Source organism: Nicotiana sylvestris, chromosome 5 (genome assembly GCF_000393655.2).
Source record: "Nicotiana sylvestris chromosome 5, ASM39365v2, whole genome shotgun sequence".
In the NCBI taxonomy this organism is placed as follows: Eukaryota; Viridiplantae; Streptophyta; class Magnoliopsida; order Solanales; family Solanaceae; genus Nicotiana; species Nicotiana sylvestris.
The window spans coordinates 29,962,089-29,985,006 of NC_091061.1; the positions used below are offsets into that span (position 1 = coordinate 29,962,089).

At 37.6% G+C, this 22,918-nt stretch overlaps 3 protein-coding genes across 4 annotated transcripts; 1 reads left to right on the forward strand and 2 right to left on the reverse strand.

Moving 5' to 3' along the window:
• Positions 1–1,032: 1,032 nt before the first annotated feature.
• Positions 1,033–5,955, reverse strand: LOC104210754 (tRNase Z TRZ2, chloroplastic). 2 transcript variants are annotated; one of them, XM_009759714.2, is made up of 9 exons: positions 5,680–5,955; positions 4,178–4,668; positions 3,823–3,985; positions 3,662–3,732; positions 3,352–3,447; positions 3,153–3,266; positions 1,670–1,738; positions 1,436–1,510; positions 1,033–1,307 (listed from the first exon to the last, which is right to left on the reverse strand). In XM_009759714.2, the coding sequence occupies exons 2-9, from the start codon at positions 4,583–4,585 to the stop codon at positions 1,218–1,220; spliced, it is 1,086 nt and encodes a 361-aa protein (XP_009758016.1). In that variant the 5' UTR covers positions 4,586–4,668; positions 5,680–5,955; the 3' UTR covers positions 1,033–1,217. The 2 variants fall into 2 exon arrangements, with proteins under 2 accessions (XP_009758016.1, XP_009758017.1); XM_009759715.2 differs by having other exon boundaries at positions 4,178–4,616; positions 5,680–5,857.
• Positions 5,956–14,291: 8,336 nt separating this feature from the next.
• On the reverse strand, positions 14,292–14,756 carry LOC138868445 (uncharacterized). Its single transcript, XM_070145999.1, has one exon. It carries the CDS (start codon positions 14,754–14,756, stop codon positions 14,292–14,294), a length of 465 nt encoding a protein of 154 aa, XP_070002100.1.
• Positions 14,757–20,459: 5,703 nt separating this feature from the next.
• LOC138868446 (uncharacterized mitochondrial protein AtMg00810-like) lies at positions 20,460–21,158 on the forward strand. The gene is made up of 3 exons (XM_070146000.1): positions 20,460–20,637; positions 20,707–21,000; positions 21,055–21,158. The coding sequence occupies exons 1-3, from the start codon at positions 20,460–20,462 to the stop codon at positions 21,156–21,158; spliced, it is 576 nt and encodes a 191-aa protein (XP_070002101.1).
• Positions 21,159–22,918: the final 1,760 nt, after the last annotated feature.

Sequence of the window (22,918 nt, forward strand, 5' to 3'; positions counted from 1 at the left end):
AACAAATAATGATTTTTGAAAACCCAAATTTGAATTCAAAACTTCAAAGCTTTTTAATGGATGTCAATGGTGGAATCGTTGTTCTCTTTTCCTTTCCTCTTATATTATTGAAGGAACCCGAAATCATAAAGAAGGTATATCACCTTCTAGAGCTTTTTTAGGGCTGTGCTTTGAAGCTTTGTTTTTCTTCATTGAGAAAATTTGAAGCTGGGGGTAAATATGTGTATGAACTTTGAAGATTTGACTGGTTTGTAGAAGAAAAACCTTGATTTTGGACGTTAATGGTAGAGGGTTACCTTTGTTTTTCTAGTTTTAGCAGAGGGAATAATGGTTTGAATCGTGGGTGTGTGGTGATACGTGTGTGAGGGTGTGGGTTTAGGAGAGAGAAACGTGGGGGTGGGGATATGGAGGAATATACGGTACCATTAATTTAGGAGTACTATAAGGTACAATTAATGTACAGTTAAAACACCTTATGGTATAGAATTGGTAATTAGATATACTAAATGTAATTATATCAAACCTTAAACATTTAGGGTAATATAATTTCCTATATGGCACAGGAATGTAAAAATTCCAATAAAATTTCTTTTGTACGCAGTGTTCAAATGTTGAAACCGTCTCTTTACCTAATGCTCCATCGTGTCCCAATTTATATATTTACTTATAGATAGTCAATGTGATTTTATAACCAATTATCAAAGTTAATCAAAAAATATTAATGCATCTTTTTAGAATTTAATTTAAATACTCAAAAAACTACACTAAAATTGTTACAAGTTGTAACTTTCCTTATATCGAAATGACAAAAGAATACATTTTAAAAATTATTAGCCATTATTCATACAGTTTGAAACAAAAAGTGAGTGTTAAAACTGTATTCTCCTTTTCCTATGATTTTATATAGGAGGTTGGTGTGTAGAGAGAACTAGCCAACTAGGAGAGTGACTAATTTGTCCTTGGTTAATTAAGGTATACATAAATTGACCAAGTAAATGTTTGTACTAAATCAACGAATGCAAGACATGTATGTGCAGGTGAAGCATTTTGGTCAGGTCAAAAATAATACAGATGTTTGGTGAAACTTGTACAAAGTATAAGAGTTTGTAAAAGAGCTTTAATTACCTCTATTTCTCACAACTAACCACACAAAACTGTACATAGTTTCACTAACTAGGCATGTGCAAGTTTTCTTACAAAAAAGAGGAAAAGAATAACTATAAGTGCATTGATTTGAAGCCCTCAGTTAAGGCAACCACTTTGGCTGATACCAGCGGTTGCAACTTTGATACACCTTGACGAATGTCCTGTAAATCGATGAAAAATGCCAAATAAGCCAAATTTTAAGGAGAATACAGGCTTCTCATTATCCAAGTCTAGGAGAAACTAAGTTGAAAGAAACTGAAACCACTAATGTCGAGACTGAGTTGACAACCTCAATGTTGTAGCGTGGTGAAAAATGGGTTAAAACAAGTGTTTTGTTCCGTATCCATTGTGCATGCTCCATTATCTGCAACTCCAAAAGTTGGAAGAATTAACTGACTACAGTTCTCAAATACCTTCCAACAGTCAAAAGGGGGAGATAGCTCGTCGCTCGAGCCAAAGATAGAAGAACTATATTTAGCATCATGGTAAATCTTATGTAGGTATTTCAATGACTCAGGTATACCTCAAATAGATGTGTATGACCATGCTCCCGTGCATGCTCAACGCCGCAGTTGTCATCCAAGAATGTTGCCTGTCAAAGCAGAAACTATGTCTTAGAGATGAGATTAAAGCTTGATCCTAACTGCTGCATTAGAATGCTTCCATAAAGTGAGGAAATTGTTCTAATTGCTTTTTCTTTTGACCATTCCGTTTTCACTAAGCCAATCAACATTACAAGGATAAACCAGCTTGCCTTAAATGGACTCTGCTAAAGAAAGGGCATTAGAAAGAAAAAAGGATTCAAAAAGTTGATTACACTTTATCAACAAAAGAAGAAGATATGTTTCTACCATTCATGGCATTGCAGAAAATAATCAGGTAATTGACATACAAATATGTTGCTAAACACACAGCAATTCTATCAAGGAATTTCATAACACAGTATAGACTTTCATCATCAACAACAACAACCACCCAGTGTAATCCCACAAGTGGGGTCTTGGGAGGGTAGTGTGTACGCAGACTTAAAAGGTAGGGAGGTTGTTTCCGATAGACCCCTGTATGGACTTTCATCCTTTGGATATTTTTTTCATTTTTGCGGCTGCTGCAACCTCGAGGTTCGTGTATTTGAAAGCTTACAGATTTCCCGATAGAGATGGACATATTAGGTTATCAGTTAACAACTTAAGATGCTAGGGCTGTAAATCATAGCCATGCAATCAATAGGAGTGAAATATTATATATACTTGATGCATGAATTGCAGTAACTTGTCATGTTTTCCCCCTAGAGTACACCATTTAAAAAGGTAAAAATTAGCGGATTAAACTCCAAGAGGAAATTAATATGAAATCATTAGAACTATTAAGGACGTTAAGGTACACCACATAACTCCTGTTCGGACCATGCACATAAGAAGCCACTTTGCTCTCCTTTCCTATTTTGCCTTACCTTTTAGGCCTATAATGATTAAAACTCAACAAACAAGGTTTTAAAGGAATCAAGATACAAGCTTATTTATAAAGTAATAAGCAGCAGAGCTGCAGCACTTACAGTTTGGGTCTATCCTCGATAAAGGGCAGCCCGGTGCACTAAGTTCTCGCTATGCGCAGGGTCTGGGAAGGGCCGGACCACAAGGGTCTATTGTATGCAGCCTTACCCTGCATTTTTGCAAGAGGCTGTTTCCATGGCTCGAACCCGTGACCTCCTGGTCACATGGCAGCAACTTTACCAGTTACGCCAAGACTCCCCTTCATGGGTCTATCTCCTGTATCCTCAATGAATAGATCAGTGTAAGGAAACTAATATGTAACCCTATACCTACACTTTTGGTCAGTGAAGGAGTTAAAAGGAGATTATTACAACATAATTCATCTGAACTTCAAGACCAATTAAGCATTAATTTGAGACAAAAATATATCAATAACTCAAATGCTAAAATGCACAAAGGACACTGGTTGAACTTGGTTATGAGAATCAATTTATATGTTTACTCATTCAGCTATACCTCAGTTATAAGAACTTTTGCCCGCAAAGCATCAGCACTGCGAGGATCAAGATAAAAGTTTGATGCTGTATCTCCTGTGAAGGCTACTTCAGGACACAACACACTATCTGTTATCTAACAAATGAACATTTTCATTAGACAAGAAAACAGATTTGAGCCACCACTCATATCACAAAAACTTATGCTACAGGTTATGAACCTGAACACCCGATTTCTTCAGTTTCTCTATTTGTTTCCCCTGTAGATGAATGTATTGCTTCTTCAACTTCTTTCTGACTGAGTATATCACATAGCCCTGGAGGACGCAGTAAAGAAATAACAAGTCAATAAATTGAATATGACTACATTCGCATGTATGTCAAGGTTGTAGGCATTAACCAGAGTCTGAAATCTTGGAAGATATTCAACATATCCAAGTCTAGAATAAGTATTCAACATATTCAAATTGAGATAAAAGGTTTCGAGGTATTTCAAATACGGAAATAAAAAGAACTGATTTGCAAACAAACCTGGCTGGGAATAACATGGTGAGTTCTAACTGGTCTTACTACCAGGTCATTCCGCATTTCATATGTTTCCCCTGAGTGCAAAGTTTCCAATAACATTTTACACATTGAGATAGGAAAACAAAATGGAGAAGAAATGTGTGTAAAGAAAACAGAATATTTACCTACATCCAAAGCAATCAGATCCAAATTCAGTTCCACCTGACTCATTGATCTATGAACATCAAGCAACTTCTCTACATCTTCTTTTATGGAAGGAGGTATGAAGACTGTCGGAGGTTTCAAGCCGTACAAGCCACGAGTGGCAATATACATAGGAAGTCCACCCTGAATCACAAGATATCACAAAAGTCACTGCTGGCTTCAAAGTTCAAATCAAGCCATGGAACAAAGTCTGGTTTTTATACCAAGAGTTGTGCATAGGCCCATGGATTATTACATACTTAAAACTAAATTCCTCTGTCTGAGTAAATCTACTACTGAATGCAGAGAAACACTATAAATAGCGGGAAAGCTTACAATGTGGTCAAGATGAGCGTGAGTGATAAACAAGAAGTTTTGATGAACAGCCTTTGATGGGCATCTCCCAATATCAAAAGCAGCTTTCAGTTGTGGCACAATAACACAGGTCTCATGCCCACCAATCGAGTGTCCTTCAATTGAATAACCTTCAATATTTATCCCTTGCCGGTTTACCTCAGCCCTGGCTTTTCTATACTCTTCTTCCTCTATTGCTCTCTCAATGGCAGACAAGAAGCCAGTAGAGGAACTTTTGACAGCACATGGAGCTGGAAGATTGATGTGTGTTTGTACCGAGAGACCATGGTTCGGTTTTTTAAGACCGTGTTGAGCTGGATTTGGGGTGAACTGGTAAAATCTGGTGAATGAAGGCACTTTTGGGATTACAGTCGCTACAGAGATTTGCATCTTTGAAATTAAGATCACAAGCGGGTTTACTCTGCGCGGGAAAGAAGGGGTTTTAGGCGTTTTCAATACTTGGGTTAAGAGCCCTACAATTAAACATAGTTCATTTAGATATCAGTTTGTGAATCCAAAACAACCAAATCTAATGAAAGCACAACATGACTAGGATACATGACATAATACCATATAATTTGGACTCGACTATATGAATCATTTGGATCTATTCCGCTCTATTCATGTCTATCTCATTAAAATACTTGAATAATTTTGTCTTTTGTGCAAAGTAGGAGTTCTCTGAAACTAAAGATTCTGATCATATTAGATGTTAATGCTAATTATCAAAAATAAGAAGTAGCAAACCAAATGAACTCGGAAACTTTTTGGGAACAAGCTTGAGAGCTTCTATACTTGATTTGATCCTTAAAATTTACATTGCTGTAACTACATTTAGAAGAAATTTCCTTTTTCCCTAATTCAATTTACATTGTACCTTCAACTTTTTCTTTTTAAAATCTGCACACCCCTGTTAGACCCTTAAGCCTCTTTCATTTGAGACACTCATACATACCATTCTAAACAGAAATCAAATAAGAAAAATAAAGAATAACTTTTGAAATTTGATAAATAAACAAGAATGCAAAGAACATAGTAAAGGATAAATATATTCCCCCCCCCCCCCCACACACACACACGCACACACACCCCTGTCCCAATATTGACACTATTCCTATTTAGAGAGTAGAATTGTCTTTTCTAAGAACTTTTCTATCATCTTAAAGGGTTTAACTAGTATAAAATGTTGTGATTTTTAGTAGCTATTTACATATAGTATATGAATTAGTTAAGAAATTCCAAAAAGTTATTAAACCTCAAAATTAAATAAATTGACCGTCTAACTCCGAACCCGCATTCTTTTTGTGACGGAAAGAGTACACTATAACACCATCTTCCGACATACTGCAGTTATAAAATGGAGTAACACTTTTTTGAGCAAAAAATAAAAATAAATGAAATATTTTCTCCAGAGAATGGAAGTAGAGAATTATAAAGTATCCAAGCCATTAAAATAAATATAAATAAAAGATGATTGGATTTACCTGAAATAAATATATGGAGTCGAAGAATGTAAAAAAGAAGTGGGCTTTATATGGACAGAAACTGAGAAATAATCTGCAAAATTGAAAGCTTCAGAATACCGGTGGCCGTCAAATTCTCCGTTCAATTTGCTCTCAGCGCCGGAGAGAGCATCAGTGTCTCGACACTGTGTTAGTGTAGAGGGAGAGAGAGAGAGGGGGGGAGGGGGCGAGGGATAAGGTTTTTAAACTTGTGAGCTTTTTTTAATTATTTTTTTACTCCGGACAAATTGTTAGAACGAAGATATTTATGAAAGGTCCGTGACCTCTTAAACTTGTATCGATTTGTAAAGTTGAACTTATATTTTTTCTATTTGAACATTTTAACTTGACAGAATGAATACTAATAAACACATTTGACCATTGATCAAGACTATGTGGAAGTGACACAACTGACATGACTAAATTGTGTGCAAATCACGCTATTAAAGCGTGTGAATAATTTTATTTTTATTAAAAAGATATTAGAAATAGAATAAAATATAAATAAGAAAGGAAAAAAAAATCTTTCTCTCTCCCCTTCTCTTTTCCCCTCGCCTCCCACCTCTCTCATCTTCCCAAGCAACTTCCCCGTCCTATAAACGTTTTTCATTTTCTATCCTACTCCCCCCTCCTTCCCCGTTTCTTTTTCTCTTTCTCTTCCCCATTCACTAAATGGATCATGCACAAGGATGGCAAGCACAAATCTAAAGATAGTCCAAATTGTTATGCATTGATTTACTGGAAAAAGAAATGTAAGATCGGATATCCGATTCATTAGCATCATTATCATCTGGTTTCTTGGCCATCACTAAGCTCTTCCAGATCGGACTGGAGCTGTTTTGGGGAAATTTAGGGTTTGCAGGTGGGGCTTAGCGAAGAAGCCGTCAATATGAGAAGGGCAAGGTTTGGAATCAAAGTCAGGTAGTTCTCGGGAGGGACTATCCCTGTCCCATTGTATATTGGTGAGGTTTGGAGTTTGGACGAAGCTTTCTTATAGGAGGAAGAAGATGATGGTGGTTGAAAATGACTGAGGTTTAGAGTTGTTGGATAGGCTGTGTATGGTGGAGAAAAAAGAGAACGAAAAAGAAATTAAAAATTTTAAAGATTAATTTTTTTCTAATAATATAGGACTCACAAATCCACATGTCATATAATAAAGACCAAATATGTGACATGGCATTCATGTCAGAGCGATTGGCGAACATGTTCAACAGAAAGTGTTTATTAGTATTCATTCCGTCAAATTAAAGTGTTCAAATGGGAAAAATATAAGTTCACATATCGGTTTTACAAACCGATACAAGTTTAAGTGGCCAGGAAGCCATTTCGCCTTTATGATATTTATCAACAAAAAAAGTGTATGTTTTATACCAACTGGCGAGTTGGACGACAATTTATATTTTAAGGCGTAATGGCTTCCAAGCTCCTTAAATTTGTAGGGCTTTTAAAAGTCGATACATGAACTTTAATTTTTCTCATTTAAATACTCGTACTCATAATTTCCTTAACTAATAAACACAGCTTATCCTTGAGCCTACGTGCGTGTATTACACATATATAGACGTGTCCATCCAGTCAGCAAATGACCAATGGGTTTGTTACATGTAAAGGGCGCGAAAACAAAACTCAACTGATTGGGTCTCCCCTCTTAATCAATAGACCGACCAAAAAGACGCTCATTACGTCTTTTTCCTCTCTCTAACCAACCCTCCCCTCTTAAACCTAGGTTAGTAATGGCCTGAAAAATTAGTCACCCCACGAAATCGATCATAACCACTCACCCATTATATTGTCTTCATTTATTACCTGTTAATCTCGTTCTGATCGAGCTTCGTTTGGTCTGTGCTTTCGATTCTAGTCACATTATAGGATCCGAAGGCTAGTTTGTCTATTTTGATATCGTTTTCTATTTTGTCATCTAATTTCTTATGAAATAATGTGGGTAATGTGTGATAGTCAAAGTTACTTTTGTCTGCATGCACAAATTGTCTGTTGTTATTTGGGATTTTATATTAGGGTTTTGGGGAAAATGTCACGATCCAAACCGAAGGGCCGCAACGTGCACCCGGTCCCGTACTCAAATGAGTACCAACGTAACATATCTATTCTTATAATGCTACAATGGGTAAATGGTCCCGATTGGCTATCATGAGATAACCAGAATAAAACATAAGGGAATACTCAACATAGGACGACCCAACATCATATAAAAACTTATACATATGACATACAGGCCTATAAGACCAAAATGATCACTCGTACACTGAACATAGGCCGACAAAACCATACAATCTTTCATATACATGACATCTGTCTACAAGCCTCTAAGGGTACATAAATATCATAAAGGTTGGGACAGAGACCTGCCATACCAATCAATACATGTCCAAATCATACTGACTAAATAGGCAATTCCGGAGCAAGTGGAGTGCACCAACACCTTCCGCCGAGCTGATAGCCTACTAGAAGGACTGTCAACTTGTCTATCGGTACATGCGAGCATGAAACGCAGCATCCCCAAGCAAAAGGGACGTTAGTATGAATAAAGTACCGCGTATGTAAGGCAGAAAAGCATAAATAAGAACAATAATGTAAAGAGAGATAGAAGAGATACAACCTGTAGCATTTGAGTGCCTCCAAGCGATACTAACATGAAATGCATGATACATATATATACATAAACTTTTAAAAACATACGCCTCTGTGAGAATCATCATCATATCGTACCCGGCCTCAAAGAAGACTCGGTAAAAATGTACCTGGCTATCATAAGGCTCGGTAGAATTGTACCCAACCACGTGGAGCTCGTAAAACTCAACTGATCAGTGATTTCACAATAGGTGTCATACCCGGCCAACTATAGCGCGGCTCAGTAGAGTAAAGTAGATACATATATAATGCATGATGGACTCATGGAATCACGTTCTAAACCTTTCGGTGTGATATATGGTCGTTGCACCTTCTATTAACGTTATGGACATCATACCACCAGTATGAACCTCAATAGAATTCAAGCATTATACGTACATGCTTAGAATAACTTTATAAGGAAATAATAATATGGATAACCTTAGTTTCTAGGAGTAGATTCGCTATGAAATAGCGTATCGTTTACGTTCACTTCACATTAGATCATGCCAAAAGAAAGAAAGAAGTACCTTAACATATCTTAACCACATTGAGTCCTTAATACCTTCCAAGAAACTCTTCAAACAAGTCAATTCAATCTATCATAGCATAAGGAGATTCAAAATGAGTGATGAGTAAAGGTTAAGTCTATAACTTAAGCTAGTAGCTCATTTACGTAAATTCGGGCAGCATATCCCCTGTAACAAGGGCCTCATCCAATAACTTATACCAATAACAACAACCAGAAAAACCAAGCAACATATAAATATCAATAGCAAGACACTATATAACAACAACAGGTCACAACTACTTCACGACAAGCAGCAAGCTCAGATTGGAATCTGTATAACCCATATCACCCCGTGTAGACTTTTCACATTAACTTAACATTATCATTAACATGATAATGAAGTCATTCATCAATGATTCCATCCTTATACCATATATTTACAACAAAAGAAACAATCCACAACTCCAATTATTTTCAATTAGCAACTTTATTTACTAGTTCATGTCTATCCATCCATTTAACTTAACCAACATCAAGATAACCTTAAGCACATGCAAGAACATAATGTATATACATCCTAAAGTAGCTTCAAGTCAAAATCCAAGTTATATTTAGCTTACAATAGCCCACAATGGCATACAAACCATAGAAGTGATTTAAGTTAATCCAAGTATTATCTTATAGTTTATCATCCTAACAACTTAACCAACATATAAGAAAACTTAAGAACAATTAGTAGGTTATTATACTCACCTTAGCTAGTATCATCAACTTGAAATTCCAGCTAAACACAACCCACAACTATCCTCAATGACAACACAACCTCAAAGAGGTGTTGTTCTTCACTAGAACTAATTTTTGATTTTGAAATATGGTGTAATCCATTTGCAAGACTTAAAATAACCTAAAATTGATATGAAAACCTTGGGAGAGTATTTTACTGAACTTAAATCACTTAAAACAACCTCTCGCATGAGCTGGAACCACCAAAAGATCACCAACAACAAGAAGAACAAGAAACTTACTAGCGCGACGGGATTTCCGATACTTGATTTGTGTTATTTGCCCTTTGTTTGAGTCTTGGATCATGAGAGAACCTTGTGAGGGGGGCTTAGGTGTCTAAGTTCTGAAGATACTGAAAAAGAATGAGTTAAAATGGGGTTGAGGCGTCTTTATATATATATATATATATATATATATATATATATATATATATATATACACGCACACACACACACACACACACTTAGAGAGCTGCTTGGCGCAGTCTCCTGAAAATACAAATATATCTATACTCAGACATGATATCGATAAACACTTTGTTCTATTAGAAACTAGACTCATAGATCTTCAATTTGATAGGTAGATCACCCCATAACTCAAATTAAATTGGGAGAAAATCGTATCTACATTTGACCTAATTTTCAGCATATTTATGAATGTAACTTGTGATGACCTTTGTCAACTTTTGTTCCACAACTTGCTTGACTTCAAAAAGTCACTATCATACGACTAAAATAACTCATATAATAACCTCTTTATCATATTAAGAACCCTAGTCTCGCCCAAAGTACATGTTATAATATTTCAAACTTGTCGACTTTCGACGAAACTTATTTTTTTCAATTGGTTTAACTTCTAAGCTTTCTAACCCTCTTGGTACTAGTTATTAATGATCTTAAATATTTGTAACCTCCAAGGTAACATGATTAACTTACTTTATATGCTTCTAAATATAATCTTATTTCTGAGCTTACGTCAATTGACTTACGACGTACTCTCACGTACGAAAATATGGGGTGTAACATCATTCACCCCTTTGGAACATTCGTCCTCGAATGTTGACTAATACACTTATCCATATCTTCAACTATAGCTCTTACGAATACTTTAATATTTTCTTTTCCATCTAGAGAGTTGTTCGGTAAATAAATCCAAAGGCTAGGACATTCCCCCCTTTAGGCCTCTTTCTCGCACCATGACTTGTGGTCGAAATTCTTCCAATCTCGTAACCGTTTCTACCTTCTTTCATGCAGCCTGTACAATTCTGACCTTGTATGTTTGCCTATGTGACTCTTCTCTCATTTTTCCTCCAGCTTTTAGCCAATCTCTAGGCCTCACTTTGGGAACATATACAGAACTTGACAAGTTGCCCCTATAGGCATCTATAGGTGTACTAAAGTTCTTCGCTCGGTACCTTGTCGAAATTACGACTATTGATATATCTTGTTTCATAGCCTCGGTTATCTATACTTACGACTTTACTACATCTAGCCTCTAGGTGGGTCATACTATACCATAACTCTTATATTGACTTGTTATTTACCGAGGTCTGCTGCCCAACTCTAGGTACTCACTCGCTGCTTTTTTTATAAGTATAAATCTAAGTCTTTAATGCTTTCTCATTACTGTTCATCTTAAGAATGACAGCCTAATCTCATCTCATACGTTGGAAATTTTATCCATCTATTGGTGATTCACCTTAATGTTGATCTATAATCTACCATTGATAACTTGAAACCTCTTACGTAATACATTGTCACTAGGGCTTACGTTGCATCGGGGAACATTTGAAGTGATTTTCCTGATCCACCTAGGGACGATACTATACTTCAATAACCGTATTTCATAGCATCCTAACGTGATTCATCTTATGGGGGGTATTCTAATCCCGTGCAATTCATGAAATCCCTTTTCTTAAAATCAATACTCAATCAAAGGCCTAAACGTCACCCTCTTATCTATCACCATTACACCCTTATTCTGCTACCAGGGCAACATTTCATCTCTTCTACTTTCTCCTAGTCTTAGACACCTCCGAGTTCGTTCAGGTTATACTGAGCTTTTTATAACATGCGAAAACCATCAGCTCTCTTGTTTGATGGGTTTAATCCTGAGGTCTTACCTATTCTTGTCACCTTCTAACTCACCTTTTTCTTATCCTTACTCCCATATACCTAAAACCTTGTCACTCTACCATACTTTAGCTTGAGACCTACACAGATCTATTTATACTACTCACAAACTCCCTTTAACTTGCTAGCACCATTGATTTCTTTTCGCGCCTTCTCAGTTGTCTTTAAATGTAAGCAATTATTTTTCCTGATCGTTCTGCCACTTGTTGCATGAATACTTGGCTTATCTTATTGCCCGCGAATAATATAATTTCCTATACCTCATATGATCTCAAACATCACCTTTTATTTTTTTCCCATTTATTAGTCACGATAGGTGCCACTATTCTTATGGAGTGTATACAATATTGTAGTGAGACTGTTGTTACAAGATCATTTCCTTTTTAGGTTACTATGCTTAGGTGGTGTAATTGTTGTGATTCTCTTCAGTACCTTCTTTCCTTGTGGAAGTTTCACAATCTCATAAGTGTTGTTTTTCTGTAAAGAGTTCATCTCTTCGGTCATTGCTTGCAGCCATTTTTCTTTATCCGTATGAGATATAGCTTCATGGAAACTCTCTGGTTCTCCATCTTCAGAAAGTAGAATATACTCGGTTTCTTGGGTATCGAGTTGATGGAATCTGACCTCGTTCAGATCGACGAGGTTGTTGATTATTAGCTTCAGGATGTGTACCATCATCGTTCCCCTGTGATGGTTCTGTAGTTTCCTGAGGGGTTTGTGCCTCCCCCTGCTAAACATCCTCATGTTCTGCTTCTGGTACTGTTTCATGCTCCCCCATGCTATTTGTGTCAAACTGCAATGGTAGTGGATCTGGACCAACTTTTTGGGCACTGGAACCTCTTTCATAAGACATTGTGGGCTTTTCAATGTCTTCAATTGTCTGGTTTTCGTGGAATACAACATCCCTACTTCTGATCACCGTCTTCTGTATTGGATCCCATAATCTATACCCAAATTCTTCATCTCCATAGCCTATGAAGATACATGGTATAGTTCTACCATCAAGCTTCTTCCTGAGCTCCTTGGATACATGTGCATGTGCTAAACAACCGAATACCCTTAAGTGAGAATATGAGGGATTCTTACACGACCATATTTTCTCTGGAACCTCAAAATTCAACGGGGCTGATGGTGACCGGTTGATTAGGTAGCAAGCGGCGCGAACAGCTTCTCCCCAGAATGGCTTAGGCAGCTTTGCCATACTGATCATACTTCTGACTCTTTCCATAATTGTCCGGTTCATTCTCTCGGCTACTCCATTGTGTTGTGGGGTGCGTGGGACCGTCTTTTCATGTCGAATCCCTTGTCTCTTGCAATAGGAATCGAACTCCTTGGAAGTATACTCGCCTCCATTATCTGAGCGAAGGCATTTTAATTTCTTTCCCGTTTCACGCTCTACCATGGCATGAAATATCTTGAAATAATCAAAAGCCTGGTCCTTTGTCTTTAAGAAGTACACCCACACCTTTCGAGAAGCATCATCAATGAAAGTCAGAAAATACCTATTGCCGCCAAGTGACTTCTCCTCCATGGGACCACAAATATCAGAGTGTACCAGACTGAGTAACTCTGATTTTCTGGTTGAAGAAAATGTAAAAGAGACTCTATGTTGCTTTCCGAATAAGCAATGATTACAAGGGTCTAAAGCAGCATTCTTGTCCATTCTGATAAGCTGCTTTTTCGTTAGAATTGATATCCCCTTTTCACTCATGTGACCGAGTCTCTGGTGCCACAGGTTTTGAGACGCCTCTTTTTCCATAACATTGAGGCTGTCTGAACATACCTTCACATGAGTTTTATATAAGTTGCCACAAATATGTCCTCGAGCGAGAATCATAACCCTTTTCAGCAATTTCCATGTGCCTTTTCCGAAATAACTTTCATAGCCCTGTTTGTCAAGAGCTATACCTGATATTAGGTTTAGACGAAGATCTGGCACATGACGGACATCTTTCAATATCATTGTACTCCCGATATTTGTTTGTATTTTGATATCACCAATTCTAACTATCACACAGGAAGAAGTGTTCCCCATCTTCACTACTCCAAAGTCTCCTGCTTTGTATGTTGTGAAGAAATCTTTTCGGGATGTGGCATGGTATGATGCTGCAGTATCTACCACCCATTCGTTTTCTTCCTGACTTGAGACGTGAAGGCATGCCTCTTCTTGGATGGAACAAATGGCTACCTCTCCGTGGGTAGTGACTAATGCATCTCCATCCTTTTGCTTCAACTGCTCCTTCTCCTTATGCAATTTTCTGCAGTTCTTCTTTAAATGGCCCTTTATTCCACAGTGGTAGCACGCATATGATGACTTCCTACCATCCGTGGATTTTCCCCTACTCTTGCTTCTGCCTCTCCTCTTATCTTGACTTCTTTCTTGTTGTCTCCCTCTTTCTGTAATAAGGGCATGCGACTCACCATGATCGATGTCCTTTCTTCTGGCTTCTTCATTAAATAAGGCATCTTTAACCATAGACATGGTCAGATTTCCACTAGGAGCTGAATTACTGAGAGAGACTACCAGCGTCTCCCAACTATCAGGAAAGAGAACTAAGAAGTAGTAGGGCTTGCATCTCATCCCCGAGCGGCATGTCAACAGACGATAATTGATTTATCAAGCTCTGAAACTCACTGGTATGCTCGGCAACTGAAGTTCCGTGCTTTAACTTCAAATTTACCAAACGCCTCATCAACAAGGCTTTGTTCCTAGCGGTCTTGGCTTGATACATCCCTTCTAACTTCACCCAGAGGGCATACGCATCTGTCTCTTGTGCAACATGATGAAAAACGCTATCGTCAATCCATTGTCGAATTTGACCGATAGTTTTTCTGTTTAATTTCTTCCACTCTGCTTCTTTGGTGGAATCGGGGTTCCTACCCTTTGCTTCTATGGGATCAAACAAATCTTTACAACTGAGGAGATCTTCCATCCGAGGTCTCCACAATGTGTAATTTGTGGCAGTAAGCTTTATCATAGCTCCAGATGATGATGACTCTTCCATTATGTCTTTAAAATGGCTTGGTCAAAATTTTGGAGCAGAATCTCACCAAACGGAACTCACCAACACGTCCGGAATGGTGAAAAATGGTAGGATTGACTCTTCTTGGGTCAAAATAGGGCCTCCAGAAAATTTTCAAAATTTACACCAAACTTTTGGGGTTAAATCGAAAATATACTGAACTTGTGGGGCAGATTTATAATTTCAGTAACTTCAGGGGCTATTTCATAAATTTCTAAAAAATTTATGATGACTGGATGCTGACGTGGCGATGACTGGATGCTGACGTGGCGCTGACTGGATGCTGACGTGGCGCTGACTGGATGCTGACGTGGCTCTGACTGGATGCTGATGTGGCGCTGACTGGGCAGTTACTATTCATCATCTTCTTCTTTGGGCAGAAGAAAAAAAATTGCCATAACTTCTTCGTTTTAGCTTTGTTTGGCCTCCGGAAAATTGCGTTGAATTCGTATCGACGCAAGGAATCTAATGAAATGATCAAAACACACCGAAGATCACGTTTTTGAAAAAATGTAAATCCGGGTTCAAATTTTCAGTGTTTCGATATTTCTCGATGAACATAGAATCGAAGGCTCTGATACCACTTGTTGTGATTCTCGGATCAATAGTAATATCCTATATTTTAAATAAGGGTGTATTGGTCCTTAGCCATAAAAGGGAAGCAAAATAAATAAAATAAGATCAAAAGAATAAAATAATATAAAAGAAGGAAAATAGGCTAAAGCCCATCAGATTGTGGCGTTCAATAAGGGATTGAAAACCCTTAGCCACTAAAGCATCAAACTTAGAAAAGTTTCGTTGCTTATAGCAGCAACACCGTGATTCATCAAAAAAGAAATTTGCATATATTTTCGAGCCTCAACAATAGAGTTCCAGGTACCACAAGCAAACTTCCATCTACTGTGGCAATATTGATTTTCGATATGGAATTTTTGGTAATTACAAGGGTGTGATTTGATTGAGAATTGGGAAAAAAAACTGGAGGTTTTAGAATAAAGGAAGAAAGTGAAGATAGCAATGTATTTTAGTTAAACTAGTATCTTTATATACAGAATTTGGCTTTGATCACACACATGGGAATTACCATTCCTTTCGTGCATGCTCCAATAGTGAAGTATTTGAAAAGAAGAAAAAAAGTGAGTATTAGGTGTAAGTTTTTTGAGTTAAATATGATGACACTTTACAATTATAATTCTGTTCCTAGCTGACATTATTATCTATAATTAATTCGCTATATTGATTAATAATGTAAAACAGTTCTATATGCAATTCAATAATGACTTGTCTTTTATAGTTAAATGGCTGCCGATTCTCTATGTTGGTTATGTAATTCAATAGAATGTGCTACCAAAGCAAGAATAGGTTCTAGTTTGAAGTTTTAAATTAAATTCATACTCTATCGAAAACATTCAATTTGTTTAGCTCATGAAAAAGATCAAGTTCGTAACGGAAAGCTTTTTGCTTGTAAGCGGATTGGTCGCACAATTCAACATTTTGTTAATATTGTTGCAACTCCAATTATCTATCACAATATTAAGAAAAAATAGGGTGGGTGGGTTGTGTGTGTGGGGGGGGGGATGTAAAGTTAGAAACAAAAGTTTATTTTGCAATCCACAAAAAGGACAAATTTAGGGCATTATAACAAAAACTTCATTTTAGTAAAATATATGCCATTGTCAACTTCTTTTTCTATAAGAAACTACAATAGTACCAAAGAAGTAATCAGAGCCGATTTTATAATACAAACAAAACAAATATAAATTAGGTTACTAATGAATTGTGCATAATGATTATTAAATAGTGCACAATAAAAAAATTCCATTTAAAGGAATTTACAAAAGAAGACGTCTCAAATTCTTTAACATAGATTTTTTGTCTCATGCTAATTTTTTTATTAAAAAAATCAAAACAAAAAACATGCAGTTATTACTACTAATTAATATAAACTCATATTCCGTACCGCTTAATTTTCTCCTTTATTCCAAACGAAAACACTAGCTAGGGGTACTTTCTTCGTAAATGACCCTCATTTTTACTGCGAAACAGAGCCCAAATTATGTTTTTTTGTTCAAAGTCCAAATAGGTATTGGATTTTGTAAACCTTGCTGGTTTTGGTTAATAAGGCAACATAATCTTTTTTTATATTTGATTCACTATAATCTTTTTTAATTATTCTGTAATTTATTTTTTCTGATTACAATCCTTATTTTCTTATGTATATCTTTGATTGGTGATCCTTCAGGATCCTTCTTTCCTTTTGTACCTGAGAAACCTTGCTCCTCCATGGAATAGATGATGTAGTTCTCTGTAAACTCACTCTTGAACCTCTTTATGGTATCAGAGCCTTTACGCTCTAACGATTCCTTTTTTCCGATCCTTTCCTTTGCTGGTGTTATTGAACTTCCCTTCGCTACCATGACTATCAATTCAAGTTTAGTAACCACCCCAATTGTGCCAACTTCATCTACTAATTCTAGTTCATCTATTCTTCCTTCTTATGGTGCTATTAATCCAATCGCTCAGGCTAACCAGTTTGTCACAATCAACCCAACCTTTCAACTTCCAATAAAGTTGACTGGTAGCAGCAATTTCCTAACATGGAAAACACAACATGAGATACTTTTTTCTTGGATATGATCTTGTTTCCTACATTGATGGAACACTTCCATGCCCGCCAGCCACAGAACCAAAATTACAAAAATTGGCTCTGACAAGATAGCCTTATCCGACATGCCATCATGATGTCAGTTGATGCCACTATTGCGCCCCTTGTTGCCACGGCGCCCAATGCCTATGTTGCTTGGACAAAACTCACTCAACAGTACACAAACAAGTCGCAAACAAGAGTCTATGGTCTCCGAGACTCTCTCAATCGTCTTGTTAAAGGTACCAAGCCCGTCGCTCAATATCTCAATGAGATACGTGCCCTTGCTGATGAAATTGCCATTGTTGGATCCCCTATTGATAGTGCTGCCCTAATGATCAAGGTTCTTAGTGGCCTTGGTCCTGAATACAATGAGATGAGTGCTGCTATTCGCGCCAGAGACACACCCATCACTCTTGAAGAGCTTTTTGACAAGCTAAGCAGTCATGAAGTTTTCCTTCATCATCGACAAGAATCTTTTGCCATCACAACCCAATATACCCAAATATCCAACTAATAAAATCACCATTCACAATGACAGAACAACTATAATAGTAGTAACAACTACAATGGCAATAACAACCAAAGGAACTACCAACAATCTTCCAATGAAAACAACAATTGGCTCTGTAATCAATCTACTGGCAACTCCAATCGCCAGCAGAATTGGCGCTCATCCACTTCCAACAGCAACAAACCTCGAGTTTAATTCTAGTTATGTAAGAAATTTGGATATATTGCCAAGGTTTGTCGGTCACGCTCTCATAATGAAAATGATCCCCAGGCCAACGTTTCAGTTAAGGGATCATCAAAAAATTCTAATTGGGTCATGGATACTGGGGCGTCACACCACATTACTTCTGACACACAGAACCTGCAAGCTTACTCAGACTACACTGGTACCAATAATGTAATCGTTGGTGATGGTAATGGGATTAAAAATTCCCATACATGACATACTACTCTTCCCTCTACTTCTCGAAACTTTGTTTTGAAAAATATTTCATGTGCTCCTTCCATTCATCGCAATTTAATATCTGTTCCTCAATTTTGCGAGCAAAATAATACATCTGTTGAGTTCTTTCCTACTTTCTTTATTGTGAAGGATTTGACCACGGGAACACCTTTGGCTCAAGGCCCGAATAGAGGTCAGACTTACGAATGGACTGGATCCTCGCCACCACCAACAACCTATCTTGCTTCTTCTGCCAACAATTCCTCGTTCACCCTTTGGCATCGTCGTCTTGGTCACCCCCATTTAAAAGTTCTAAAGTCAATTGTCTCCTAATTTAAATGCCCATTTTCAATTCTTATCAAGATCATTGTAAATCTTGTTTTTGTAATAAAAGTCACCATTTACCATTTAAACAATCGACTTTAAAAAGTTCAAGACCGCTAGAACTACTATTTACTGATGTATGGGGACCTTCTCCAGTCACATCCTCTCATGGATTTCGCTTCTATGTTATCTTTGTGGATCATTTCACCAAATACATATGGTTTTTCTCTTTAAAAAGGAAATTTAATGTTGTTTCAACTTTTATCAACTTCAGATTGCTTGTTAAAAATATTTTAGTGTTCTAATTCTTACTGTTTATTCTGATGGTGGTGGAGAATATGAGGGTCTCACAAAAACACTTTCAGATATGGGAATTCAACACCTTTTCTCACCCCCCTACACTCCTCAAAGAGTTAGTAGTGCTGAACAATGCCATCGTCATATTATGGAAACAACTTTGACTCTTTTACATCAAGCTTCCACATCACTAGCATACTGGCCTTACGCGTGCTCAACAGTTGTCTATCTTATAAACAGAATGACCATGCCGATACTACAAGGCAAATCTCCATATGAATCTCTGTTTCATACCCCTCCAAATTATAAATCACTTCGCATATTTGGTTGATTGTGCTATCCTTGGCTACGTCCCTATACTAACCATAAACTTGATCCAAAATCCAAACCATGTGTCTTTTTTGGCTATTCCACCAAATATCATTGCTACCAATGTTTTGATCCTTCTACCTCTAAGCTTTTCCTTCTCGCCATGTTGTTTTCCTAGAAAATAACTTCCCTTTTGCCACTATGTTCTCCTCTTTACCAAGGCTAACTGGATCTAATCTCCACATATGGCTTGATGTTGTACCCACTGATCACTCACCCCCTACCTCTCATGATCAGAACAATATTACAATCACTTCACATGACCTTTCTCTACCCCCTGTCATGTCAGCTCCTCTGTTGCAGCCATCAGACATCATCACTTCACCACCTGCTACTTCTAGTTTGTCTTCAACCACCAGTTCTCATGAGTATCCAGTCCAATCACAGTCCACCTCTACTCCGACATTGAGTGAAGATGCTTCCATCTCTCCTTTGCAGCAGGTAAGTAGCCCTACTCCTGAACCTGCTCGTATTGTTACTCGTTCTCAGCATAACATCTTTAAACCAAAGAAGCCTCTTAATTACTCAGCTTTAGTTGTATCCACAGGTTCCATGATCACTCCTCACACATATAAGCAGGCATCCAAATCTAAAGAATGGTGAGATGCAATGTAGGAAGAGGTTGGTGCGCTTGTGAGGAACGAAACTTGGAGTCTAGTACCTCCCTCCCCTACACATGTTATTGGGTGCAAGTGGGTATTTTGGGTCAAACAAAAAGCAGATGGCAACATTGATGGTTTAAAGGCTCGGTTAGTTGCAAAACCATCAGCGCCCTGGCATTGACTTCAACTCCACATTCAGTCCCGTAGTCAAGCCTACTACCATTCGCCTCATTCTCACATTTGCGACTTATTTCAAGTGGCCTCTCTCTCAGCTTGATGTCAATAATGCCTTCTTGTAAGGCACTTTAGAAGAGGAAGTTTACATGAAACAACCCCCTAGTTTCGTGAACCATCAGTACCCCTCTCATGTTTGCAGACTTCACAAGGCAATCTATGGTCTTCGTCAAGCACCTCGAGCTTGGTATATTGAGTTTAAGAATTTCATATGTTCCATTGGGTTTGTTGGTTCCAAATCAGATACCTCTCTATTTACAATGCATGGTCCAGGTTTTGTTCTTTTCCTACTCTTGTACGTAGATGATATTATTTTAACGGGTTCATCCAGCACCAAGATACTTCAAGTCAACAAAGAGCTTGCTCTCCGCTTCTCACTCAAAGACTTGACTGCACTCACTTATTTTCTTGGTGTTGAAGTTTGTCGAACTACCACAGGTCTTTATCTCTCCTAGAAGAAGTATATTACTGATCTTCTTCAACGGTTCAATATGCTTGATGCCAAAGGTGTTACTACACCTCTTGCAACCTCTGTTATACTTAAGCTTGCAGATGGATCTGCCCCTACAGATCAAAAGCAATATCGTCAGCTTGTAGGTGCTCTTCAATACCTCTCTATCACTCGACCTGACATTGCGTTTGCTGTTAACCGGCTTTCACAGTTCATGCACCAGCCGACTCACCTCCACTGGCAAGCTGCCAAACGTGTTCTGCGCTATCTCAAGGCTACATCTACCCTTTCTTTTTATCTTGCTCCTCGTGCCCTGTTTGATCTCATTACTTACTCGGACTTTGATTGGGGTGGAAATACAGATTAAAGGTGCTACACTGGTGCTTACATTGTGTTCCTTGAAGGCTCACCTATCAGTTGGTCTTCTAAGAAGCAACGAACAGTAGCTCGCTCCTCCACTGAAGCTGAATATAAGGCCATTGCCAATGCAGCTGCAGAAACTAATTAGATTGTCAACCTTTTGAGTGAACTTCATTTCTCTACCTCCAACACTCCAACAATCTGTTGTGATAATCTAGGAGCCACTTTTCTCAGTCAAAACCCAATCTTTCACAGCCGAATGAAGCATTTAGCTCTTGACTATCATTTTGTACGAGAGCAGGTCCGAGACAAAACACTGGTTGTTCATCATGTTCCTTCTGAATCTCAGCTTGCTGATTCTCTTACTAAGGTGGTATCAACTACAGTGTTTCTTCGTCATCGATCCAAGATTGGCGTTGTCGAGTCACCGCCTATCTTGTGGGGACATAATAAGGCAACACAATCTTTTTCTATATTTGATTCACTGTAATCTTTTTTAATTACTCTGTAATTTATTTTTTCTGATTACAATCCTTATTTTCTTATATATATCTTTGATTGGCGATCCTTCAGGATCCTTCTTTCCTTTTGTACCTGAGCAACCTTGCTCCTCCATCTTGTATTTTAAGAATCTCAATGTAATAGATAATGTAGTTCTCTGTAAACTCACTCTTGAATCTCTTTATTGGTTTGGGGATACCAAAAGCTATTACAAATAAAAAAATATGCCCATACATTTAATTATTTCTGGTATCTATCTATCTATCTATTATCTATCTATGCTTGCATCTGTCTCTACTCGGTTTCTCTCAATTGACCTTTTAGAAGCAAACAAAATCAACCATCTTAAATTCATGGAGTTCCAGGAAAATAATAATAAATCAGCAAGGACGGTTCCAGATGAAATAAAATTTCACATATTGAGCTACTTGACACTTTCACCTTTGTTCAAATTCAAAAGTGTTTGCAAGCTTTGGAATTTCCTTTTTATGCACCCTCATTTCTCTCTCATTTTTTTCAAAAATTCAATCTGCAGTGGTTTGGCCTTGGGGGATAGCTTCTTTGAAGAAGATGACATTTCAAGACAGGAAAGGAGAATACTTTATCATGATTGCTAAGAGTAGTAAAGGCTTACTTTGGAGCAAACTATGTCTAATTTTGGTTCTGATTCAGATTCAGATTCAGATTTTGATTCGGATTTTAGTTCTGATTCTGATTCTAACTCCGATTCTGATTCTCCTCCTCCTCATTCGTTGAGATATCGCATACGATGCCCTGTATCGCGCCAAAACCTTGCTATCCGAATCCACAAAATCCTAGTTTGTGCATTGCCTTGGAGTTTGTTCCATCTAACCAAGCTGTCAAGTTGGTTTCTGTTCGTGAAAATGATCAAAATTCAATATTCACTCGGTTATGAAATTCTCACTCTTGGGATTGGGAGTGATCAAACTACTTATTGTTGGTGAGTCGTTAAGGTACCACCACCTAACTTATTGAATGGTGAACGAGATGTCCGAAAAAGGAAAAGAATTGATATTTTCTTTGGAAAAGAGGTTGCTTATTGCATTTGGTACGTTGAAACGGAGGATGATGATCTTTACATTGAAGTTGATGTTTTGGATATGGTTAATGAGACCAACATAGGTCATACTACTTTCTCTAGAGGTGGTGGTTTCTTCTCTTACTCTTTTAATTAGTTTTTTTAGCATGTGTAGGGGCACTTTTTTAATCTAATTGATAGTTGTAGCAACACTAATCTCTTGGATTGGAATGGCCGGCTCTCATTCGCTCAACCAGTAAAGGATGAGCTCCATGTCTTGGTGTTAGATGATTGCAGAAAGTTGAAATGGGCTGAAAGAAATCGGATTATCAAGCTGCGATTCTTGAAACCGAATCATAAAGAGCTAA

Excerpts from the sequence above, each read along its gene's own strand:
- LOC104210754 (XM_009759714.2), bottom strand. The coding sequence starts at position 4,585 with ATGCAAATCTCTGTAGCGACTGTAATCCCAAAAGTGCCTTCATTCACC. Across the intron at positions 3,986-4,177 it reads ACGCTCATCTTGACCACATT|GGTGGACTTCCTATGTATAT; the intron begins GTAAGCTTTCCC and ends CTTGTGATTCAG. Across the intron at positions 1,308-1,435 it reads CACCACGCTACAACATTGAG|GACATTCGTCAAGGTGTATC; the intron begins GTTGTCAACTCA and ends ATCGATTTACAG.
- LOC138868446 (XM_070146000.1), top strand. The coding sequence starts at position 20,460 with ATGCATGGTCCAGGTTTTGTTCTTTTCCTACTCTTGTACGTAGATGAT. Across the intron at positions 20,638-20,706 it reads AGTTTGTCGAACTACCACAG|GTGTTACTACACCTCTTGCA; the intron begins GTCTTTATCTCT and ends TTGATGCCAAAG. Across the intron at positions 21,001-21,054 it reads TTACTCGGACTTTGATTGGG|GCTCACCTATCAGTTGGTCT; the intron begins GTGGAAATACAG and ends TGTTCCTTGAAG.
- LOC138868445 (XM_070145999.1), bottom strand. The coding sequence starts at position 14,756 with ATGGAAGAGTCATCATCATCTGGAGCTATGATAAAGCTTACTGCCACA.